Here is a 21,180-nt window from a genome sequence, read left to right as displayed (position 1 = left end):
ACATGTTTAGGGGCGTTTGCCTTGATTTTTCTGAGAATTGCCCATGTCTTTTGGGCATTTTCAATTTTTCTTTGGGGGGGGTGTCTTTTATCCCTCTTTTTAAAGAGCTCTTAATATAGTAAAAAATATTTGTTTTTGTTTTGTTTATTGTTTCTGCTGCTTTTTGCAAGGCAAAGGTGTTTAATTTTACATAGTCAAACAAGAAAGGCTTTTCCTTCTTCCAGGTTCTAAAGGAAATCACCCATGTTTTTCTCTAGTATTTGTGTAATTTCAATTTTTACATTTGGATAACTGATCCATTTGGAGTTTACTCTAGTATATCTGTGAAGTAATGGATTCAATTTTGTTTTCCCAAATGTTTACCCAGTTGTTCCAATACCACTTATTAGTGTCTATCCTTGCCTCAATTGCTTTGAGAAATCATCTGTCAAACTTTCTTATGTTTTAGGGATCTATCTCTAGATCTTTTATTCTGTTCATTTGTCTATTCACGTACCAGTACCACAGACTTTTAGTTTTTGAAAGAAGCCTTAGTGATCTTTGAATATAAGAACAGTTTTATTTTATTAAAATGGAACACTAACCATAATACTAAGATACAAGATACATAGAATCTTTCTTTGGGAGCAAGTATTTTGTCTCAAGGCAAATTTTAGATTCCTTAAAATGAAGCATTTAGAGGAAAAATAACTTTATTGGTGGAGAAGGTTCTGATATTCTGCCTCTAACTAACTGTGCTAGCATATATAGTAGTTACCAGCCACGTGTGGCTATTTAAATTAATTAAAATGGGAAATTAAAAAATCGTTTCCTCAGTTGTGGTGCATTTTAAGTGCTTAAGAGCCACATGTGACTAGTGCCTGCTTTTTGCACAGTGCAGACATAGAACTTTTCCATTATCACAGAAAGTTCTATTGGGCAGCATGGCAGTCTAGAATTTGAGTCATACTTAGGGCCTTTTCTAGCCTAGTGAGTTGATGGCAGATAAATAAGCAAAAATCTGAAAGGAATGGAAGGTAATGGGAATAATGAATGGGTCAAAAGGGAACAGCATGGTAAAGGTTGTATAAAAAAATATAAAACCTATTTAAAAAGCCCAACAGAGGGAAAAAAGAAAGCATTGCTTAAGGGTCTGACTTTGTTTAAAGGGTGCTAGTTCTCAGAAGTAGAATGTAATCTCGATTGATTTAGGCACTCATCAGCTTATTGGAGATTTACCTGTATTGAATTTTATGTCAAGGGATTTCCTTGTAGGAATTGAAGGTGATTTGCTTCAACTAAGATGTTTCTGGTTTTGAAGGCAATACTATTTAGTCACAGAAGAAAAGGAAAAATAGAGACATATACACAGAAAACAAAACATTAAGGTTTCTTAAAGAATATATAAAAAATCGTGCCTTTTAATTAGTTTTAAAAATTTAACCACTGTAAACAGCATCTAGTTTTTTAAAGTGCTAATCAGATAATGTAGATACTTAGAAAATGCTTAACATATGGAAAGATTTTCAAACATTTATTGAGCTAGGATGGGAAAAAATTAAGCATTTCTTGAAGTATTAATGCCTTGAATAAGAAGTCAGCAAAATTTGAACAGAAATTTTATAAAAGTGATAAAATCGGTTAATTCAAAAGATTTAATCTCTAGGTCACCTTTGAAAGATCAAGGGCTGAATATGGATTGATTTTGGAAGTCTTACATTTTGGTGAATAAGATATAAGACATGGAGACCCTTTAATAAACTAAGTATCCGACTTTTAATGGAAATTCTATATGATTTTATTAAATTTATTTAAGTATCGCTAGCAGTTAGCAAAATGCCTGAAAACGTGCTAAGAACTCAATGAATAGACTTTGAATAAAAGCATAAGGCAATTGAATTTGATTATCATGGAACTAGTTACATAAAATTTAGTCAGATATAATCTAGTGTAAAAATATACTGAATAGACTTGATTAGCTTTATTTACTTCCTGTTTTCCTTTCTTTTTTTGTTTTTTTCTTTTCTTTTTACTTGCCTTGTATTAACTGCAGCAAATCAGAAAAGGACAAGCCTTGAGAATTGAAAGGGCTTCTGTGAAATTTAGACAGGCAGCTTTGAGGAATATTTTTGGGAAGTTTGTGAATTGTGGACTTTTTGCTCATTTGAGGGTGAGATTTACATGATTGGTGCTCTTTACCGTAACTAAAATATAGGTATAGTTATATAATACTATTCTTTTTTTAAGACAAGCAATTAACTTAAAAGGCTGTCTATATAAATCTTCATAATTTGTATTTCCACTAGTGGATTGTGTTAAATGTCTTTTAGTTTATTTCATCTTAATTAAAACATTTTGTAAAAGCTTACATACAAGTTGTACTAAGCTGTGGGAACACAAATATGAATCATTTTTTCTTGCCCTCAAGGATGTTACAGTTTAATGGGGGACATGTGGCAGAAACATATTCTATCAACGTGTAATTGTTATCAGAGATCGGGGTTCTTTTATCATCACAGGAAGGCATTCCAGAATGTATGAACAAACAGTGCCACGTGGACAAAGGCAAGCAAGCCAAGAATTTATTTAAAAAAATTCACACATACACACACACTCGCACACGCACACGCACACACGGGGGTGGGGGACGGTGCCAAAAACATGTATACAAGTTGACACTTTGGTCAACGTTGCTCAAGCAGTAGTTCGCTGTAATTAGAAGTGTCTGGACGCTGATGGTAACCACTTCGAGCACCTCTTGTAATTGCAGAAGTCAAGTGTGACTTGTATTCATCTTTTGTTATTGGTATATATTATTATAATTTTAATACAGTTTTCCTTTCTTAAAATGTGTATACATTTTTTGGCACCGTGTTTGTGTGTGTGTGTGTGTGTGTGTGTGTGTGTGTTCCCAAAATGCGGGAGTGGACAGGCCCAGGAGGAGTAGTGACTACCTCAGAACAGAGAAAATTTAGGATTATATTTAAATGAGGCGCGAAGTATTCAGGGGCGGTGTTACAGGTCTTCCCAGGCATGGTCTCTTCTGTTGATGACCACTCCTTCCAATCAGGAGGGGGGATTTCCTTGTAGGAATTGTCATGGTGACACAGATGGTGGGGATTTTTCCCTTCCTGCAGTGCTAATAGTGTTATGATCCATTAGCTATATAGTTGCACCTTTTCTTAGGAATGATCCCATCTTTCTTTGTTTTCCCTTACATCGTCCTTTCCTTCCTCCCCTTTCTCTCCCTGCGGCTGCATTCTTTCTGCCTACAGTAACATGATGGGGTTTAGGACATGCTACCCCAAAATATGGTGCCTTGGCGTATTGACTATTTTAAGGTGAAGGAATTTGAGAAGTGGCATGCGCAGGAAGGACTTTCTGATCTGCGCCTGAAACCGTTCCTAAAAGCCTCACGTGGCAAGTGTCCTCCCTGTATCCAGGGCACAGGAAGGAGCATCCTGAGCTCCAAAGATGAAGTGACAGAGGAATGTGAACAACAGGCTTTGCTAATGAGGTTTCCTCTGTTGACTACACTTAGCTCAGTCTTTATCCCATCTGACCTTCCACGACTTGCTTCTACTTGTCATTAAACCCAGCATAAGAACACTCCGCTCTAATCATTTTTTTCAGGTCTTTATTTCCTTATGGAGGCTCCTTCGTTTCCTATGAAGGTCATATAAAACTTATATTAACTAAATTTGTATGCTTTCTCTTGTTAGTCTGTCTTTTGTTGCAGGGGTCTCAGTCGATAACTTAAAAGGGTAGAGGAAAAATATATTTTTCCTCCCCTACACTAGGTGTTGACCATATTTAAGCAATCAAAAACTGAAACAGAACTGAAACAGGGCCTGCCTGGGACCCCCTTAGTAGAGGCCTCACTGTGTCCCCAGCCTCACCTTTACTTGACCTACCTATAGCTTAATAATAGGTCATCCCACTGCGAAGACTTGTCCTGTCCTACCCAGTTCCCTGTTTTAAAAAATAACCCTGAAACTTATGATTAATACTCTTAGGCTTATTGATCACAATCTCAGTGGTCTACCAGGCCAATCCCATCACTGTTCCTGGGTTGCTGATTCCACCACAGAATCATGTGGCCACAGGGAAGGCTCCACGCAGACTCCCAGAACCATCACATAGCCTCCTGAGGAACACCCAGATTCTCCCTTAAATACCCCAAGCCGGCTGTGACTGTTAAGGCTGTAAGAGGGGGTGTTAACCCGCTGTATTCTCAGACCAGTGGTGCTTTGATAACAAACGCTTATTCTATGACCCAACTCCTGTGTTGGTCTATTGGCTGATGGCACGGGCTGCACAAGCCCTGGACTCGATTGGCCTCTGGTTTCAAAACTACATTTAAGCAGTAAAATTAAAGAAGGGAAAAAGTTTTTGTAACAAAAGCACCTCCAAATACTTTATTGTAGACCCGCTCCCCATTATGAAAACAGCATGTGGCTCTTTGATGACCATGTAAAAGTTGAAGATATTTTTGATGTTGAGTAGAATGGGAGAGGGTCAAGTGTACCCTGGAGAAATGAGAAAAACTCAAAATGAGTAGACATTCTATCCTTAATCATTCTTCTCCTGTCTCCTGTGTTGTGACTTTTTTTTTTTTTTTTTACAACCAGGACATGGATGATACCATATTCATTTTTTTATTCCAACCATCTAGCACATTTTAGGTGCTCAATAAATGTTGAATGGCTATTTAGGAATTCTCACCTTTTGTGATCTCAGAAGTCGAATAGAAAGTGATGAATGAACTAATAAAACATTATGCAAAATTTACATTCATTAGTCTGACACTAGAGAAAGTCTGTAATGTGCTCAGCACTGAGTTATTGTTTAGGGTGTCCTGTCTCATTTATTTTTTACTGCAATTTGATTGACGTGATAGTAGTAATAGATAAAATAATGGTAATGAGAACTGTGTTATTTTCTTCATTTCACATTTAAGGAAATTGAGGTCTTGTAGGTTAAAAAGCTTGTACAAAGTCATACAAACAGTTTTACCTAATTCCAAAACCTTTTTTCGTAGTCACTTATTATTGTGGTAGAAATAGAAAAGTTCTCACCACTTTTCATAATCAAAAGTTTATGTATGTCATTTATAGCAGTTGGAGGATAGCTTATTGATGAAGTATGCTAGGGGTGGTAATGGGGGCAATATGATTTGGGGTTTTTGATCAAAAAGTGGTTTAATTGTCACGCTATATGTTTGATACTTATAAATATTAAACATCTCTGCTGATTTTTAAAAAAAAAATTCTTTTTAAATTTATGTGTAATAAAATTCTGTTGTATAGTTCTATCAGTTTTGACAAAGGCATATGCCACCACAATCCAGATACAGAATAGTTCCATGACCCCCCAAAATTACCTTGTGCTGTCTCTGTGTAGTACCCCCAGCCCCAGCCCCAGTCCCTGGCTGCTCTGTTCTCTATCCGTACAGTTTTGTCTTTCTGAGAATGTTGTAGAAATAGGATCATATGGTATGCAACCTTTGAGTCTGGCTTCTTTCACTTCCAATGCTTTTGAGATTCTGTTTTGTTGTATCAGTAGTGATTCCAGTTACTTACATGTTGTGATCATCAGATGTTGTCCCACCTGTGTCTGTAGATCTATTTATTTTTCTTCAATCTTTCTTTCTATTCTATGGATTGGGTAATTTTTGTTGATCTATTTTCAAGTTCCCTGATTTTTTTTTTTTTTTGTCATCCATCTCCTGTTGTGCCCATCTCATAAATTTTTCATTTTAGTTACTGTTCTTTTCAGTTAGAGCTGAATTACCATATTTTTGATAGTTTCACTTCTCTGTTGAGATTTCCTGTCTGCCACTGTTTCTTAACTTTGTTCTCTGCGTATACTTTCCTTTAATTGTTTGAATATATTTATAATGTGTGCTTTGAGTCTTTGTTAAACCCTACGTCTAGACCCACGTGGAGTCAGTGTCTATTGACTATCTTTTTACTGTCTTGTTTCTTTGCATCTCTCATAATTTTTGGTTGAAATCTAAACATTGGAGTGTTATTGTGAGGGTTTTTTTTTTTCCCCCTAGTGAACCGTTAACTTGCCTGGACTCAAACTGCAACACTTTGTCCCCTCCCCCACCCCCCCACACTGTATATAGCAGCTGATAATCTGTCTGCTTAATTCTTACTTCTTCTAGCTACTTGATTTTTTTAGCATGGTCTCCTGGGGAGTCCGTGGGGGAGGGATCTCCTGCACCTGTCTAATTTGGTGGTCAGCCAAAAATTTAGGCCGAGATTACACTCAGATTTTGGAGCTCCTCCTCTCTATGGTTCCTCTACTTCTGGGAGTTCCCTCCTAATTTCTAGCTTATTGGCCAGTGGTGGTCTCTGTCATCTGACACTTAAGCTAGTAAGGGCTTTAGCTTTCCGGTGCTTGGAGAATGAACTCAGTTAAAACAGCATCAAACTCATAGATTTTTATACTATCTTTCAAGGGTAAATTCCTGTGTAGTCTACCATTGAGTTACCTGGCGTCCCCCACGTATGTGTGTAGTCTAGCTGAGCAAAGTTTATGCTCAGATTCTGGTTCTCACCTCTGTGCTTCTTTCACTCCTAGTATATCTGCCTTAAATTTCCAGCTGCACTTCCAGCCTTGAAACTATTTTCTTAACCACTTTGAGCTGTGTGGCTGCCTGGTTTCCTTCACCGTATTTGTAGGGAATGGGGAGGGCACTCAACATAAAAACTTCAAACTGAACTCACGTTCTGTCCACTTCCAGTTGTAGTTTTTTAAGAGTGAGCTTTTCTTTCACTACTGTATGCTCTGGGACATTTTTCGGTGCTTTTAAAACAGTTTTGTGTGTGTTTACATTTTATTTAGATTTGTTTAGATAATTGTTATCTGCAGGGGACTTGCATGATCATTTCACTTGGCTGCATTGGCAAGAGGTTCCTTTTCACTCCTGGTTTTTTTCTTTTAAAAGTTGTTTCCACCTGTTCTTTTTCATTCAGGGTTATCTGTGGTAGTATTCAGTCTCTCTAGGCTCTCCAGTTCTTGATGTAGCTAAACAGGACTTTCAGTTCCTTATTAATTTAAGGATTTATCATACACATAGAGTGAGTTAGCTACCAATCATGAGGAAATTATAAAAACTTGGTAGAACTTTTTGAAAGCTTTCTTTGTGATTATATCTATATCATATTTTGTGCCTTTCAGGGTGGTACAGTCTCTTTTTTATTCTTAAGGTGGGAGGCTTATCAAATGATCCCTTATCAAATTCTCGCCCTTCAAAAATTCTTCATCCTGGTTCCTCTGAAGGCCTTCTGTATAGCTAGTACGGAATTAAATGTGTGAAATCAGGTGTTTGCTCTGTAGTTGGCCAATTTCAAGGGATTCATTTGCTCTGTTGGGCTCTCCCACCTCCTTTTGGTCTTTTCCACATAGGGAGGTTTGCCTAAGGACATTTGACTTGCTCGGGTGCTTTCTTGGCTACCTCTTGGTCAGTCTCTACCACCCACATTTGGCTTTCGATGCAGCTGAAGGCAATCCTTGGCTGTTGGCCCTGGTATCACCATGTGATTCTGTTTTCTTCATTGTTTTCCCTCTGACTTTTACAAATAAAGGCGAAAAGCAAAAACAGTGTTTAGCATTTGTTTTGCAGCGAGCCGTTATAGAGGCAGCATGCCCTAGCAGTGAGAATGGGACTGTCATCCTCCTCCAGGAACTACACTCAGCATCTCAGCAGCAAGCTCCATAGCAATGAACTAGGCCTGTGAGCATCTGTGCTTTGTTTATTTTGTGCATCTGTTAGCAAGATGTGTCCTAAGGTATCAGAAAAGCCTAAGGGAGCTCAAAAGGGTGTTATGCTCAGTGTGAAACCAGATGTAATTAAGCATATTTGGTATGATTTGGTAGGTTATTTTTGGGTCTGGGCATACTAAGAAAATTTTTCCATATAAATTAATGGTAACTACTTCACTTTGTGAAAGGTTTTGTGGATGAAAAAGGGGCCACATACTAAACCTGACAAGCTCAGGGCAGGCCCGCATGGTGGGTCTAACAAACCCAGAGACCACAAGTAACCACACAGGGTGGTCTGAATGTGAAAATTTGTAACTAAAAGCAGCTCATGGCAGGTAGTCATGTCCTAACCCTATAACTGATAAAGGTCAGTCTTTACCTTCGAAACTGTCTATAGTAGTACCTCAGTTTTCAAACGTCTCCGTTGACAAACATTTCGGTTTACTAACGCTGTAAACCCGGAAGTAAATGCTTTGGTTTTCGAACACACCTCTGAAGTCAAACATGTCACGTGGCTTCCACTGAGTGCAAGATCCTGAAGCCTACCTGTCGGCTATTTTTAAACATTTCAGAACTTGAACGGTCTTCCCGAACGGGTTACTTCGAAAACCAAGGCACCACTGTATTGTTTTTGTGCATCAAAGATAGCATAGCATACCTTTGAAATGTCAGAGTAATTTTCTGTTCCAGACTCCTCGAAGGCACAATTGCCAGCCCGAGAGCATGAGACCACGTTGTTATTTTGCCGCCCACATACCAGCTCTGTGTACTGTTAACTATCTAGTAACTATTGGTACTGTGCCCACCAATGTAAAAGAAGTGTGTATCTTTCCGTTTTGATTTTTATCCAATCTCAAAGATGTCTCCTCCACCTCCCTAACCTACCACCAGTGAATTTCATGTAACCTTCTTTATGTCTCTTCCATTGATTCTAATGTATAAACTAAGCTGCAAAACTGCCATTCTCAGGAGCGTTTTCTCAACCCATTGAGATTTTGCTTCCCACTACTTGTAGTCAGTGTGATTCAAATAAACTATTCCAAGACTTTTTCTTTGGCTGGAATTCTTTCCTGGATGGTTTCATAGGACCACTCTACTCTTGGATAGAGTGGCAACAAAAATGATGACAGTTAAGAATGATGGTCCACACAAAAGTGACGAAAAATTGCAGGCACCAAAATTCAGAAAACGTTTCTTTGTTTTACACGAGTGCATTAAGTACGTCCGTTACAACACATGACTTATGCAATTGTGAAGATCCATATTAGACACCAAGTCTGTTCGTTACCAAGTGCGCACGTTATTTGTGTGTTGTGTCTGTACTCTGACTGGTCATTCGGCAATAAGTCTCGAGTCCATCTGTTTACATAGGCATTTACCTCTTGTCCAAAGGCGCACACTTGAGTATTTACAAATATTTAATTACAATTTATATTATTTTATTTTAAGTACTAATGTCAATAATATTTATATTTAATTAAATATTAATATTATTTTATAATTCAATACATCTGCCATGTGTTGCAGTGGATGTACTAAATGCATCCGTCTGGCTGACAATCTTAACTGGGGTTTATTTTGGGTGTTATTTTTCAGAGAATGCTTAAAGTAGAAGAGATCATTAGACTTTTCAAAATAGTATATAATGTGTGACTTGCCTTTTATCTATTTGTAGTTACGGATATAGCTTATTGATAACATTTAAAATACACTAGCATGTGTAGGCAAACACAGACATATTTTTTCTAGGTATCTCAGACTTTAATTTCACTTGTTTTTGTGCTTGTATCCCTGACTATTGAGAGTGAGGAGTGGTGAGAAATCTTTCACATGGTGATAACCTAGTTTTATTGACAAGTGAAATGTAAATATGATTTTCCAGTTGACTTTATCTATCTGAACATTCTTTACTTTCTTGTGGCTGTCTATAAAATACATGCTTGTTAATGCCAGTAAGATGGACTAGGCAGACTTTCTATTATTTCCTTGCTGCTAAGATATGTGCCACCCATTGTAAAATTGTGGAAAATGTGAATGTATTTTTTAGTCACTGCATCCCAAGGTTTAGGATCATTCTTCTCTCAGTGGGTATTTGTAGCTGTCTTATTCACAGGGGTGTGTCTTTTGGTTAAGTTAGGAGGTAAAATGCTCTGGTAAAGAAATGTTAATGCCTAAAATAGCGTTATAGGAAGACCTATAAAGTAAGGAGAAAATGCCCCAGATCTTACTGTACAGATCCTGCTAAATCTCTCTGCATCTTTCCCCCTCATCATTTTTTCCCTACTATTCTTTTTGCCTTTTGTCTCTCTTGCTCTGTGACCACTTTTTTCTGTTTGACTTTCTCTTTTGTCTTTAATTTGTTCTTATCCTTCTCTTCCCATCTGCCTCATCTCTTCATTACAGATAACTAGCTATAATAATAGCAAACTGAAAATTTAAAAGTTTCCTTTTTAGTAAATACATTTTTATTTTTATGATACTCAAATGAGATTGACTTTGTTTTCAAAATAATTTTATAGTTTCCCCCCCCTTCTTTGCCTCTCCCCCTCCCCCCTCCCTCCCCCCTCCCTCCCCCCCCTCCCCGCTCCAGTTCAAGCCCATGCTGGTATTATGAGCATTAACCCCCCCCCACCCCCGGCATTGGTCACCAGTGGTTGGCGGTCACAGTGGCTCATGGCAGCTCTTGGTGGCTGCGGGCGTTCGGTGTTAGGAGCATGGCACTCCAACCACCTGAGCCACTGGCCCGGCCCAATTTTATAGTTTTTATGTTAGTCTAATATGTGATTGATTTTCAATCATCCAATGATCCTTAAGGCAATAGGTTTGCTTTTCCAGGAACATTCAACAAATAAACTGTGGCATTTACTTAGGAATTTTAATTAGCCATTGTGCAATTCCCCCCTCCCTTTTTTATTATTTTTATTTCACTCATTGGTGTACCTACTTATTTACATATTACGTTAAAATATTCATTATAAGATTTTCAACTGTTTTTGGAAAGAAAGTACTAAGTAACTGAGGGAAAAAGTGCAAAATAGCATAACAGTTTCTCTGAAACGAATGTTTACTGAGTTCTGAAATAGACTTGCCGTTTCAATGAGTTTATCTTTTGCATTTTTTTTTGTGTGTGTGAAATTGTATTGGAATACCTTATAAAACTCAGTAAGGTATACTATTTTCCCAATTCTGTGTTTGCTTTGACTTTTATACACAACTCTCCCTCACTTCATCAAATCCAGCTTGGAAAAGTTTATAGAAAGTATACAGGACTGTGTGTCAGGAAACCTGGGTTCCAGTCCAACTAAATAGAACTTTGTTCAAATTGTTTAACTTCATTTGGTTTTTCTTTTGGTGTTTGCAATCTGTTAAAGTCCAATCTGACCTGCTATTTCCCAACAAAATACTCCAGTCTGAGCATTTTTCAAGATCAAGACTTTATTTAGTATCATAAATTCTCATTGTTGTTTATAATCCTGCCATTTATAAGCCTGTTATCTCTGTCAATGTTACTAAACTTCTAAGACTGTTTTTTATTCTGTACATGGGCGTTATAATGCCTACCTTGTAAGATAATTGTGAAGATTAAATTGGAAAGTGAATATACTTTAAAGTGCTCAGTCTGAGTATTCTGTAAAGCCATCAAGTTTTCTTATAATTTCGTGTGGTTATAGAAATAAGTCACAAGCTTCACATACGAAAAGGCATAAAGTATCTGAATCATATTGATAACATATTTTTGAGGTAATTGCACTGTAAGAAAACATCGGGCTGTTTACGTACTTTTATTTTTGATCAAATACTTAATTACTACTATTCAAGGTCTTTAACTTGGTTAAAGAAACAACAACATTGTTATTCTTACTGGATGCTTTGTTAAACATCTTAAACTTTTAATAATTAATAAACGTATTTAAAGTGGAATTTTTGTCTGAAAGAATCATCCTGTGGAATTGTTTTTGCCCTTTTTGATACTATTTTAATGTTTGGAAACATGAGTTACCCAGACAGCAGTTAAGTTTACTTACTACATATAAATAGCACGTTATTAAACTGTTGCATCGGGGTAGAAAATTTAATAGAAGAATCAAATGAAAGGTACCTAAAAAGACTTCTTGTGTTTATTTTACTCTAATTTGTGGCATTTTGTGTGTCTAGTATTTTATAATCCTGTCCATCACTTTGAAAAAAAAGGCACAATAATATCAGAAAGCATGTAATATACTGTGACTATTTTCTTCTGCATGGAATAGACTTAAAGGTCCACACTACTCTTTTATGTAGGTTATGGGTGCGCCATGTGTGCTTTCAGAGCTCTAGTGTGAGGAAGCTTGAAGTGGGATGGCAGGACGGCCTCATCCTTATGACAGTAACTCCAGCGATCCAGAGAATTGGGATCGGAAATTGCATAGTAGACCTCGTAAACTTTATAAACATTCAAGGTAGGTAGAAAATACGTGTTTCACATATCAAAGCTCTGGTAAAATTGATTTTTATAAAGAACCAAACTGCATTTGGTTGTGGCAAGTCCTGTCAGAGGATGGGGGCTGGTTTACAAAATATTATGAATGTTTGCATTTTTCCTTGAATAACTTTTAGAGAAACATTTCTTTCTTTTTAATTTTCTTGTATTTATTTGAATTTTTGTTTCTGTTTCTAAATAATGTTAAAATCTCCTTAGTTAACCCTATGAATAAATGTAATAATTTAATTGGGGACTCTGGCAAAACAGGTTAGTTTTTTGTATTTAAAACCCTCTGATAGGAATTTATTTAGTTTTCTAAATACATTGTGTATAGATTATACATGATAACTTATCATGTATAAATGTCAGTCTTTGCCTCCATACATTTTTAACCAAGTGAATTTATATTGTGTTGTTATCCTGATCCTAATGGGAAAATCAGTCTTTCTGCGGTGACTCTGCTGGTTCATCTCACGTTTGATGCATTAAATGAAATTCATTTCAAAAGTTTTAGCCCATTTATATATTATTTTTAAAGATTTTAAAGCTTTTGTGCTGTATGACTTAATAAGGAACAACTCATGTAGAACACTTTATGATCTGATATTTTAAAGCTGTTAATTGGCAGGTCATAAACCTCATATATTACAGACATGTAAACATGTTTTCATAGAGTATTATGATTTATGAATATTTACTTAGGGGATATTATTGAACATTTAACTTGAATGTAAAATTCTACTGATAACTAATACTAATTTTCTTGGAAAACAATTGAAAATTGTGATATTGAAACCCTTTTTTGTAATTTTAAAGAAATGATTCAGGTACTTTTAAATTGTATGCTATAGCTAGAAAATATGAGTGACTAAGTACTGTTTAATATTTAAATCTCCTGATGTCTTGTCTGCTTTATTGTGGACTTTTAATGTGGTGAGGTCTAAAATTAAAATGTTAAGTTGACTTTATTAGTTTATAATTACATACCAGTGGCATGAGTGTTTTTTGGTATTTTGAAGAAAATATCATGAAATCCTTAGAGTTTATTTTAACCTCATTTGTGGAATCTCTGCCTAGGGAAAAACAGCTTACTTTTAGGGACCTCTTGTCCTATGTACTTAGGGACATATTTAGGATACTTTAAAAATATACAGTTTCACTTTTTAAAAGATACATATTTTTAATTGATAGTAAATTAATTGATAGGTTTTAAAACTAATAATCGGCAAATACTGTTGAGAACCAGTGCTCCGTTCAGGAAAGAGTCAGGAAAGAAGTTTGTCCGGGTACCATGACGGGATGCTTTTATATCCACATAGGGAACAATTAGAGGACAGTAGGACATAAACAGTGTAGCGAGTTGTAGTAAAGTAAGAGTTCAAAGAAGGAATCAGGGTTCGCTTGAGTAGGTGAAAATGAGATTTGAGCTCATCCTTGGATGATTAGGTGGATGGAGGACATTTCTGCCAGGGACCTTGTAGAGATTATCTTGACTGGATTTGAAGGTGGAGCTTTGTGACTAGTATTACTTGTCTCCATTTGACAGATGAAAACAGTGAAGTCAATAAACTTGCCCAAGGCCATCCAGCTTGTAAATGGCAGATTTATAAACAAGTTTCTTATTCTTTTTATTTTTAAACTTTTAAATAACTTATTATGGTACATTTTAAGTACATATAGAGAGAACAGGTATAAGGAACCCCTGTGTATCCATCACCCAGCTTCAAGTTATTAACTTACGGCTGATTTTATTTCACCTATGCTTCTACCTACTCTCATCCTGTGTGTGTGTGTGTGTGTGTGTGTGTGTGTGTGTGTGTGTGTATTTTATGTATTTTATTTAGGGATATTTGAGTAAAAGAAAACCAGACTAAACACTGGCTTCAGTTAAGGGTTTATTTTTCTTGTGCGTAAGAAGTCCATAGGTAGGCAATGCCTGATGTAGATTTAGTGCCTTAAGGATGTTGGGGTCAAAAAATCTCTGATTTTCTTGGCTTTTCCTCCTGATCACAAGATGGCTTACTGTAGCTTCTGCCATTATGTCCACCTTCCAGACACGGAGGAAGAGGAAGATAGAAGGGGACAGTGGGAAAGGGGTTTTATTTATATAAGGACGTTATCTTTCTCAGTAATTCCCATAAGGCATCTGTTCACAAATCATTGGCTAGAACTATGTCATATGCTCATCTCTGACAAAAGGGACAGAGAACTGTTGGTAGGCACATTGCCACCTCACACAGAATTGGGAATTTAAATTTACTAAAAGTAAATGTCTCAGTCTGTTAAGGTATACTGTTATAACAGTATACCATAGCCTGGGTGGCTTATAAACAACCGAAATTGATTTCACATGGTTGTGGAGGCTGGGAAGTCCAAGATCAAGGTGCTGGCAAGTATCTGTCTGGTAAGGGCTCCCCTCTGGTTCAGACAGCCCTCTTTTCGCTGTGTGCTCACATGGCTATGGAGCTCTCGGGGGTCTCTTATAAAGGCACTAATCCCGTTCAGGAGGCCTTTGCCCTCATGAACTAATCACCTCATCTCTGAGTACCATCACATTAGGGGAATACATTTCAACATATGAATTTGGGGGGGGGGACACAAACATTCAGTCTTTTAGCAGTAAAGAAATAATAATTATTGATTGATTCAATTTTTGTAGATAATCTAAAAAGTTGCCTTGTTTAAATTTATTCGTTCTATTCACATTTTAGAATAGCCTGCTTTTTTCTTGTCTTTTTCCTTTGATTTTTTCCCCCCCTACCTTTCCTTACTAGCAAGGATAAAAATAAATTTTTTGAATTATAACAGTAACAATAATAGTTACTGTTTTATGTATGCTTACCATTTAGGTTTGAGAGCTTGGTGGGCATTGCCTTATGGTTTCTCTTTTATCTAAGAAAACCTTAAGGTACTTTCTTTTCTGAACTTTATTTTGAATGTAGATGTGGTATGTATAACACTTATATAAAAGACAAGACTAGACGGAAACTAATCTGGACCTGGATGGACTTCAGGATGCTTTGATCCCTCTGCAAGTGCATACAAATGCATGAGATGCTTAAAAAGTTACTGGACTTTGTTTCTCTCTGAGTAGTTTTATAGTTAATTCCTGCATAGAGGGATTTGGTTGCTTGCTGAGAGGTTAAAGATTATTTTAATTGAAGTATATTTGACCTGAATTGTGACAACTTTCTTTAAATTATAAATTAGAGTTTTTGCTATTTTAAAAGGAAAAAAGCACTTTTTCTGTATAATTAATGTTAAAATGCCTAGTTTGACAATATGCTAAAAGCTCTTGAATGTATGAATTAGATCGAACCTGACTATTTAAAAGTCAGATCTGCAGTCTGCTCAGGTTACTAAAGATAAATGCATCATACGTTCAGTATGAGACTTTGCCGCAAGGTTTCATTTCCACACAGGAGTACGCATGCTCGTTTCTTCTGAGACTGCATGAAGATTGAGCTTTCCAGTTTCCTTTTTAAGTCATTTGTACTTCCAGTAGCAATTTAGAAATGGAAGTTTCATGGCTTTAAAGAGTAGTTCTTGAGTAGATTCTTAAAGTACAAATAATGCTTTCTCTTTGGTTTTAAAGAGAAGCTTTACTGCCCAGAATGGATACACAATAAAATATTGAAAGGAATAAAGAAAACTCCATCCTAGTTTTCTAAAATCTGGCAAGCTGGCAGAGCTAGAATTAGCTTTACAGATGGCATTTGGCAACATATCTCATATCACTAAGCTCTCATCTCCTGAGTTTTCTTTAGCCTGTCTATCAATCACAATAGCCAATCACTGCACAGAGATGGGGAAATGGGATGACCACAGCTCGCACGATGCTGTTTGGTTAGAAACGTCAGTGCTGCACAACCCACGGCTGAGTCAGTGTCTGTGAGAAAATGAACTGAATTAATATATACAGGGGGTTGTATCTCTGAACATTTAAAGCCTTAATAACCACAATAGCGTTATTACACAGTTGAGGGAAGAAAGCCAAAGGATGTCTGGACAGGTGAGGTAGGGGGAGACTGGAATTTTCTGATTATTCAGAGGAAGCTTGAAGATGATGGAAATATCAGATGTGCTAAAGTTTCCTAGTAATGCCCAAGGATGCTGACCTGGCTTTCAGTGCTGCATTGTCTGAAAAAGCAGAATCCCTTTATACTCTGATTTCAAAATTTTTTTCTTGTTTTTGTGTATCTACCTTGGCATATACTAAAGTAAGGTGTGTATTCATTTATTACATGATATTGCTGGGTTATAGTTCTATTCATGTATGAATATGAGAGAGATTGAGAGATGTTTGGCCTTTGTTTCATTATGCTCATTTGCATTTCTGGCTGTAAAAGATCATGTGTCTTGATTGTTTAATGGCAAGTAATTTTAAAATAAATGTGTATTTGTGTTGTTTCATGGGTTTGATGCTTTGTTTTTTATTTCATTTAAAGTGTTAAAATCTTCATGTAACTGAGAGTGCATTATGTTTGGTATTGTTTTTTTATGAATCAAAAAATAAGGAAATATTAATTTTGAAATAATATTTTTGATATATTTGAAAAAATTTGCTATAAATAAAATAATTGAAATAATTTCCTAAAGAAAGTGAATGTATTTTTACTTTTGGATGAATTAGGATTAGTTGAACCACTTTATATATAATAGTATTTTACAGAACCAAATGTATTTGAATGGTAAAGTTTTAATTGGTTAAAATGACTTTTTTTCTAGTCTTTTAGAACCTAGACTTTGAATAGATGATCTAGATATTGCCACTGAAATAAAAAATAACCAGTAAAGTTTTTGGATTATTGCAAATTGACTTTCAACGAGACAAAATTTCTAAATAAAGATAATTGTTCTTGCTGTGAGAATTTAAATATTAACAGGTGACATTGCTTACTTTATCAGGAAATTTTAGCACAATTTAAAACATTTCAACTTTTTTTTTTTGTCTTCATTATCCCTGTCCTCCTGATGGTTCATTTTGTAGGGATATTGGGAGATATACATTTTAAAATTATTCTATTTTTAATGTATTTAAGTAGTTCATAACAACCTTTTGGAAGTTCTTGTGATTTCCCCCACTTAATTCTAAATGTTTTTCTAAGCTTGTTTTAGTAATAGAGTTATAAAAGAAATCTCATGCTAGACCTTTTTTCTTGTACTTTATAGAATATTTTCCTCTGGTTCTACAGATTCTTTTAAAATAACACATGTATTATAAAAGTGATATATTACATTAATTTGGTAAATACAGAAAAGCACATGGAAGAAAATAAAAATATCCTATGATCAAAGAAAAATACTTTAAATATTTTTGCATATAACTGATTTTTGTGTATATATATATATAAATATAAAATCACACATACGCACTTAAAAATGGTTTTGGGATATTACTGTATGTACTGTTACATAACCCATACCTTTAAAAAGAAAACAAAAAAACCACAAAAACTTAAGCATGAACATTCCCCCATGTCATGAAATAGTCTTCTATAGCATAATTCTTAAGATCTGCATAGTGGTTTTTTTTACAATTTTTAAGATCTGCATAGTATATATTTTACAATTTATTTCACCAATTTGAATTTTTCTGATTCTTGATCAGAGAAAATATCAGTATGACTCCACAGTAGAAATTTTTCCAAAAAGGAAAATTATTTTAAGGAGTTAGATAAAAATGTAATTTTGACATTTTTTGGACAGAAAAAGACCTTAGTGTTATTACACAATGAACTGTTCAAAGATATGCACACTACTTTTAAAACAATGCATATAGCTAATATTGCCATAATAAACTGTAGAAAACAAATCTTTAAAAAAATCAGGAAAACGAGGTGAAACGAACTGAGACTTCAAAAAAATGCTAAGACTAACCAAAAAGCGTTTCTTATATTACATTTAAACAGGTAATCAAGGCAACTGTAATAATAGTGATGCAATAAGGGAAGAAAAAAATTCTTCAACTCTTATTTAGGAGCTTTTTTGTCAAACAGAAAGAATAAATTACCACCACTGGTAATAGTAATAACAAAGCAAACATTGCTAGGAAGGACATAGAAACCAACGTGGTTATAGTAGAAGCATGCATCTGTTAAGTGAGTTGTCTTCTGCCAGTTGAAACATATTATAGTTATAAAAGGAACTGCCTGCAAAATCTTAAAATTATTGGTATTATTTGTGGTCTTAGAAGGTTTTAGGGGAATACTAGAAGTGCAAAAAGATAGGGGATTCTAGCCCTGATTTAGAAAAGGGTAGATTTTAGAACAAAAAAGTGAAAAGGATTGTTTATGACTATCTTGAAGAAAAACAGGTTAAAAATGAACCAGAATGGGTTTGCTAAAAATAGTCACAAAAACTGATTTTTCTCTGATGTAGTAGGTAGACTAGTAGCAATATAATGTATTTGGACTTAAGCTTAGTTTTTGGTAAAATCTTTTTTTTATATCATTGGGTGTAAGATGAAGGAAAATTGAGTTAGTCACTAGTTGATTGTATCAATTAATCAACACAATTTTGATTTTGAATGACCCTATCCAAAGATAATTGATCATGGAAAGTGGCTTTGTTCTTTGCTTTGTCTTATGCTCATCTGGAGAAGGCAAATTACCAAATTTATAGGTGACAATAAAGGAAGAAGGATAGTAAATGATATACTAAGGAGTCCAAAATGATCTCTGAACCTGGATTGTTGGACTAAATTTATTGTTTTAAGTTAAACTTAAGTTTTTTATTCCCTTGAAGCTAACATTGTTTGAAGAATTTAATAAAAAGTTCAAGAAAATTAAAAACCATTTTAAAGGGAAAGAGATTGGATAGCCTATTTTTGTAGTATTGAAGATTAATCCTGAAATTCAGCAGCATCTTTGGAATAAGCTATAAACTTAGCAAAACAATTACTTTGTTATAAAATAGGGAAATAAAAATGAAAACAAAATACATCATTTTGACACATTCAAAATACCATATCTAAGAAATGTACATACCTACTGTTACTCCAAGGTGGTTTTTAAAATATAAACCTCGGGGACAATTTCTCCTGGTTCACGGATTAGTCTGTATTTCTTCCCATTCTGCAATAACTTCTGGAAATCAGAAGGCTTGGTGATTTTCATGAATTTTTTAGGAGTCCTTCACAGATTTGGAAATATCCTTGATGAAGGACTAATTATTGCTGGCTTAGCAAATCTTTCTCGCATTTTCCTCAGAAATGAACTATGGTAGACATTGTTGGTTCATTTCCCAGCATCGATTCCCCACTTTTCCTCCCAAAGGCACCCAGATTTTCCTAGGAGGAAGTGCCTCTCCCCCATTATTAATGATGTCATTTGGGTGGGTTTGACCTCATGCTGCTGGACTACATTTAAATGAACTTTTTAGGAGTATACACAAGGCCTGAAAAACACTAACATACATTAAGTTAGCATAGCTTTAGAGCATCACTTATGGAAAAGACCTGAGGGTGATTTTTGGCAGTAAATAATGTAAAACAGAAGTACAATATGGATGCCACCATCCCATCTCTCCGACCCCCAAAAAACCATCATAATTAATGGAAAAGAAGACTAGAGCCACTCTGCTGTACACCGGAGTCTGTTGTCTTTAGTTCTGTGTATATTCAGAAGGAAGGATGTGAAGTAATTGGAAGTCTTGTCATCTTAAAGAACTGAGAAATTAGAGGTTTTAGGGGCAGCTCTGGTTGATATTAGGAATCTCACAATATCTTCAAATATGTGAAGAATTATCCTTTGGAAAAGAAACTAGACTTGGTTTGAGTCAGACTTGTTTGAAGTTAAAAGTGTGATCTCTGAATTTGAACTCCTTAGGTCACATCTCAGACCTGCCACTTAATTAGCTATGTGATTTTAGGCAAGTTCCCTAGCCTCCAAGCTTCCATTTTCTGAGCTCTAACATTGGGATGGTGTTGAGAATTAAATGAAAAAATACGCAAAGTGTTCAGTATTGTTCCTGGCATGTATTAAATGCTCAAATGTTAGTGTTGTTATTTGGTTCTACCAAATTAGAACCAGGGCAGAGGTCCCAACTAGAGGGGTGATTGTGCTTCTCACGGGGCATTTGGCAATGTCTGAAGACATTTTTGATTGTTACAAACGGGGAGGGAGTATTACTATAATAGCATCCAGTGGGCTCGAGGCCAGGGATGCTGCTAAACATCTTACAATGCACAGGACAGCTCCCCACAACAAAGAATTAATAGGTCCAAAATCCTAAACTCTAGGGTCAGATGAAAAGGTTTAATTAAGCTTTAATGTTAAGAAAAAACTGCCTGAGAGTCAGAGCTTTCCAAAGATAGAGCAAAACTGTTAAATAGAAAAACCAAGTTACCCTTCCCTGTCATTAACAGAACTAGGTCAACCAATTCATGGGGACTTTGTAGATGAGATTCAGAAATTAGACAGGTGTTTGGTTAGATTTTCTAAAAGAATTTTCCTAAAGTTAGATTCTGTGTTTCTGTGGGTATTTCTGAATATAGGCATATTGAATGACCAAGATCAAAGGGCCTCTGATGCATATTCTCTTATTTAATTTTATCAATCAGTGTAGCTTAGATTTTTAATTATAGTTCTTTTGATGCTTAAAATTTTAGTATGAGGCATAGAGGAGGGGATTTAGTGGAAGAAGCCAGTTTGTGTTTTCAAAACGCCATTTGGAAGTATGAGTGGTTGCTGTAATTTCTCTCTAGAAACCTGTTTTGTGAAACTAATTTGTTAAAATGTTCAGTCATTTGATAAATATTTCTAACACTAAATCTTTTATTGGTACTTCATATTTCTTTTCCATTGCTTTTATTTTCTTTCCCCCCTTTAGTAATAAATAGAAAAGATGCTCCAAAAGTTTTAAAAAATAATTATAATTTTTAAAGTACCATTAAAGTACTTGATTGTGTATGTATTACAGTATTATTCCCAATCATGAACCACACCCAGAACAGTAACTGT

At 35.5% G+C, this 21,180-nt stretch overlaps 1 protein-coding gene across 7 annotated transcripts in view; it reads left to right on the top strand.

Annotated features, from left to right (window-relative positions):
* The window catches only part of BTBD10 (BTB domain containing 10), a 65,538-nt gene that overhangs the window by 9,454 nt on the left and 34,904 nt on the right, over window positions 1–21,180 (top strand). For 2 of the 7 annotated variants that reach the window (XM_019729548.3, XM_074336027.2), the window contains exon 2: window positions 12,037–12,194. The exons of 2 other annotated variants lie outside the window; for them this stretch is intronic. In XM_019729548.3, the coding sequence (XP_019585107.1) occupies window positions 12,094–12,194 (101 nt within the window). In that variant the 5' untranslated portion in view covers window positions 12,037–12,093. Of the gene's footprint in view, window positions 1–12,036; window positions 12,195–16,090; window positions 16,443–21,180 lie in introns of those variants that run through there. 3 more of the 7 variants (XM_074336025.2, XM_019729539.3, XM_074336026.2) reach the window with 3 other exon arrangements.

Source organism: Rhinolophus sinicus, chromosome 14 (assembly GCF_057876585.1).
Source record: "Rhinolophus sinicus isolate RSI-liver-muscle chromosome 14, RSI-T2T, whole genome shotgun sequence".
Classification (NCBI taxonomy): domain Eukaryota; kingdom Metazoa; phylum Chordata; class Mammalia; order Chiroptera; family Rhinolophidae; genus Rhinolophus; species Rhinolophus sinicus.
Note: the sequence above shows the minus strand (reverse complement) of the source record. Positions and strands in the feature narration are given on the sequence as shown.